The 3906-nt window shown below is 62.1% G+C and overlaps 1 protein-coding gene across 1 annotated transcript in view; it reads left to right on the top strand.

Annotated features, from left to right (window-relative positions):
* Positions 1 to 3906, top strand: part of KIAA0100 (KIAA0100 ortholog) — a gene marked incomplete at its 5' end in the record, with an annotated part of 12495 nt that overhangs the window by 4444 nt on the left and 4145 nt on the right. Inside the window, 11 exon segments of the mRNA XM_009710218.1 lie at positions 5 to 1006; positions 1251 to 1262; positions 1265 to 1429; positions 1523 to 1725; positions 1805 to 1923; positions 1997 to 2217; positions 2362 to 2552; positions 2638 to 2737; positions 2811 to 3013; positions 3368 to 3662; positions 3801 to 3898. Coding sequence (XP_009708520.1) covers positions 5 to 1006; positions 1251 to 1262; positions 1265 to 1429; positions 1523 to 1725; positions 1805 to 1923; positions 1997 to 2217; positions 2362 to 2552; positions 2638 to 2737; positions 2811 to 3013; positions 3368 to 3662; positions 3801 to 3898 — 2609 coding nt within the window.

Genomic DNA, 3906 nt, shown 5'->3' with positions numbered 1-3906 from the left:
GAAGCCTTGCGGAGCGCCCTCAGCCAAAGGACACCTCCCTCCCTGCTCCCGGAGAGCCCAGCATCCCACCCAACCACCCCTACTGAGATACCGGGGCCCCTCCAGCCAGATGGGACCCCCCCCAAAAGACTTCTGTCCCTGTCACTGGAGCTGAGCTCTGCCAAGCTCACAGCCTTTGTCTCTGAGGCCAACTACATCAGCCTGGCTGCCGAACGGACCTCCGTGAGCTGGCACGGCGGTGCCCTGCATGGCTACTGCCCCGAGCTGGCTGCCGGCTTTGATGGACACAGCATCTTCAGCTTCAAGGAGGTGGAGGTGAAGCTGCTGCCAGAGCTGGAGGAGGTCATCTTGCACCGCTGCGCCTTCCCCACCCTGCGCACCCTCCGCAACCGCGGCTGGGCCTTCTCCTTTGCCAGCGTGACCATTGAATTCCCCTACCAGTATGACTTCTCCCACACGCTGGACGCTGCCGTGGGTGTACAGAAGTGGCTGAAAGGCCTTCATCGGCGCGGGCACCCCGCCAGCACGGCGCTGCCCCCTGACCTCCTGTTCAAAGTGACGCATTTCTCTTGGGTCTTCCTCGATGATGTCTTCGAGGTCAAATTACGAGACAACTATGAGCTGATGAAGGATGAGAGCAAGGAGAGCGCCAAGCGTTTGCAGCTGCTGGATGCCAAGGTGGCTGCGCTGCGCAAGCAGCACGGCGAGCTGCTGCCTGCTCGCAAGATCGAGGAGCTCTATGCCTCGCTGGAGAAGAAGAACATTGAGATCTACATCCAGCGCTCGCGGCGCCTCTATGCCAACACACCCATGCGGAGGGCCCTCCTCACCTGGACCCTAGCCCACCTGGAACTGGTGGCCATGGCCGACGAATCTTTCCACGGCACAGAGCATGTGTTGGAGCAGATGAGGGACGTGGATGGCGTCAGCCCGTTCCCTGCTGAGGGTCTGGAGATGGTCACCCAGTGGTGCCGCATGATGAAGGGCAGAGTTGGCAGCTTCTTTGGTGAGTTGCTTCACGTGAGGGTGCCCTTGGAGGACAGCATGGTGCCTGCATGGCCTGGGCTCCCAGGACAGGGATCTGCTGGCACCATGTGATGTGTAACCAAGCAGGGGAAATGATTTTTGGGGGTTCAAGGGAGCAGGAAGGGAGCAGAGATGTGACAGGACAGCGGCTTCTGCTGTGGCCCAGAGTCGGGTACCAGTTTCCTTTCGCTGCCCGATCTCTCAGCCTTTCCTCTGCCCTGCAGTGCGGATCCGTGACTCTTTGAGATCCGGAACTGGCAGCTCTCCGGCCGGCTGATCGGAGCCGAGCAGTGTGGCCAGGCCTGCTCCCGGCGCCGCCAGGTCCTGAAGCTGGGGTTGCCCTGGGGGGATGCAACAGTGGAGAGGAATATGCCACCCTTGAAGTTCTACCACGACTTTCACTGTAAGAGCTGGAGGGACAGTGGGGCTCTGTGCCGGGGTGGGGATGGGACTGCGTGGGATGTGCCAAAGGCTGAGCCAACCTCTGTGTCCTCAGCTGAGATCTCCCAGTACACCATCGTGTGGGGGCCCTGCTGGGACCCGGCCTGGACCCTGATCGGCCAGTGCGTGGATCTCCTCACCAAGCCCTCGGAGGACCCCAGTGCCCCATTGCCCTGGTGGGACAAGAGCCGCCTTCTCTTCCATGGGGACTGGCACATGGACATTGAACAGGCCAACCTGCACCAGCTGGCCACTGAGGTGGGTGCTGTGAGGGTAGAGAGCAGAGTGTGACATGGGGTTGGGTCACACCTGCCTCTCCCCATGCTTGTCCTTGCAGGACCCCTACAACACCACGGAGAACATGCACTGGGAGTGGAGCCACCTCTCCTTCCACTGGAAGCCCGGGCAGTTTGTCTTCAAAGGCAACCTGGACATCAACGTCCGGACAGCCTCCAAGTGAGTGGGGGCCCAGGATTGCGGGGGCTGCCACCAGTGCCAGTGGGTAACTGGGGTCTCTTTCACTGTTCAGGTATGATGACTGCTGCTTCCTGCACCTGCCCGACCTGTGCATGACGCTGGACCTGCAGTGGCTGTGCCATGGGAACCCCCATGACCACCATGGCGTGGTGCTGCGCTCCCCTGAGTTCCTGCCTGAGGTGCCGGTGGGGCAGCAGTACGACTCCTACCGTGCCTTCCGCTCCGAGAACCTCAACCTCTCCATCCGGATGGACCTGACACGGCCCAGTGAGGGTGGGTGACAGCATCCCAGGGATCCCTTGGGGCTGAGGGGGACAGGGCAGGGCATGCTGGTTTTAGCGATCCTTATCAGTCCTGGGTTGGGTGCTGCTGTGTCCCTGCCCCCATGGTGCTGGCTGATGGTGGGTGTATTCTCAGAGCACTCCCAGCCCCGGATCCTGCTCTACAGCAGCACCCTCCGCTGGATGCAGAACTTTTGGGCCACGTGGACCAGCGTGACGCGCCCCATCTGCCGCGGGAAGCTCTTCAACAACATGAAACCCAGTAAGAAGAAGCTGGGACAGCATTACAAGCAGTTGTCTTATACTGCACTCTTCCCCCGGCTGCAGGCAAGTCCTGGGGGTGGGGGTCCGGTGTTACCTCCCTGCTCTGCCTGCACTGGGCTCTCAGCCCCTGCTGTCTGCTCCCTTGCAGGTGCATTACTGGGCCTCCTTTGCCCAGCAGCGAGGGATCCAGGTGGAATGCTGCCAGGGCCACATCTTCACTCGTGGTACCCAGCGGCTTATCCCGCAAGGTGAGTGGGGGCCCTGCCGGCAGCACTTCCAGGCAGGGCAGGTCCCCGGCTGACCCCTCTCCCTGTCCCCCAGCCGGCACGGTGATGCGACGCCTCATTTCGGAGTGGAGCATCACGCAGATGGTGAGTGACCTGAGCCAGGTCACCGTGCACCTCATGGCCTCCACTTGTGACGAGAATGCTGACCACCGGCTTGACACCCTGGTGAAGAAAACCCATCTGCTGAGCCTGTCCTCCCTCACCTACCAGCGGCACAGCAACCGCATGGCTGAGGAGGTACCACTGCAAACACCTAAGCGTTGGCAGCCTGTGCTGGCCTGATGGCATCCCCCTGGGACAAGGGGACCTTGGTCTTTGGGTGCAATGGGGGAGGGATTTGGCTGGAGAGAAGAGAAATCTGCAGGGCCTCTGATCTCTTGGGAGCCTGGCCAAAGGGACGCCTTGTTCCAGCCACAGCATTCCTGGTGTGCGTCCGTGCTGAGGGCTCTCGGGTGGTCCCCTGGGTGGTCCCCTGGGCTCCGGTCCCCACACTCTGCCTGCAGGGACAGGCAGGGCTCCCACCCCCTGTGTGTGAGGGCAGGGGCTTGGGGGTGGGTTTGCCGTGCTGAGGCTCTGACCCTCCGTGCCCAGGAGCTGCCCCTGCGGGATGGGGACGATGGTTTCCACACCCACCAGCTACACTTGGTGGACCTGCGGGCGTCCTGGACCACCACCAACCGGGACATCGCCTTTGGCCTCTACGATGGCTACAAGAAAGCGGCTGTGCTCAAGCGCAACCTGTCCACTGAGGCCCTGAAGGGGCTGAAAATCGACACGCAGCTGCAAGCCAAGAAGCTGAAGCGGGGTCCGCTCTCTGCTCACTCCGTCCATGCCAGAGTGACTGCTCCCATCACCAGCGGCCGTCCCGAGAGAGCCTCCTCAGGGGGTGAGCACAGCGGGGAGGGGAGTAAGGGGAAACCCACAGCCAGCAATGTGCGTGCTAGCCCAAAGCCATGCCTGGCTTCACCCCGTCACCTCCAGCCAGCCCCCCACAGCCTTGCACTGACCCTTTCTCCTTCCCCAGGGGCCTACATGCTGCAGAAGCTCATTGAGGAGACAGACAAGTTCGTGGTCTTCACGGAGGAGGAGTCGGGGGCTAGCGAGCAGCTGTGCGGCATTGCCGCCTGCCC

This window comes from Cariama cristata, unplaced genomic scaffold (assembly GCF_000690535.1).
Source record: "Cariama cristata isolate BGI_N322 unplaced genomic scaffold, ASM69053v1 scaffold26730, whole genome shotgun sequence".
In the NCBI taxonomy this organism is placed as follows: Eukaryota; Metazoa; Chordata; class Aves; order Cariamiformes; family Cariamidae; genus Cariama; species Cariama cristata.
Note: the sequence above shows the minus strand (reverse complement) of the source record. Positions and strands in the feature narration are given on the sequence as shown.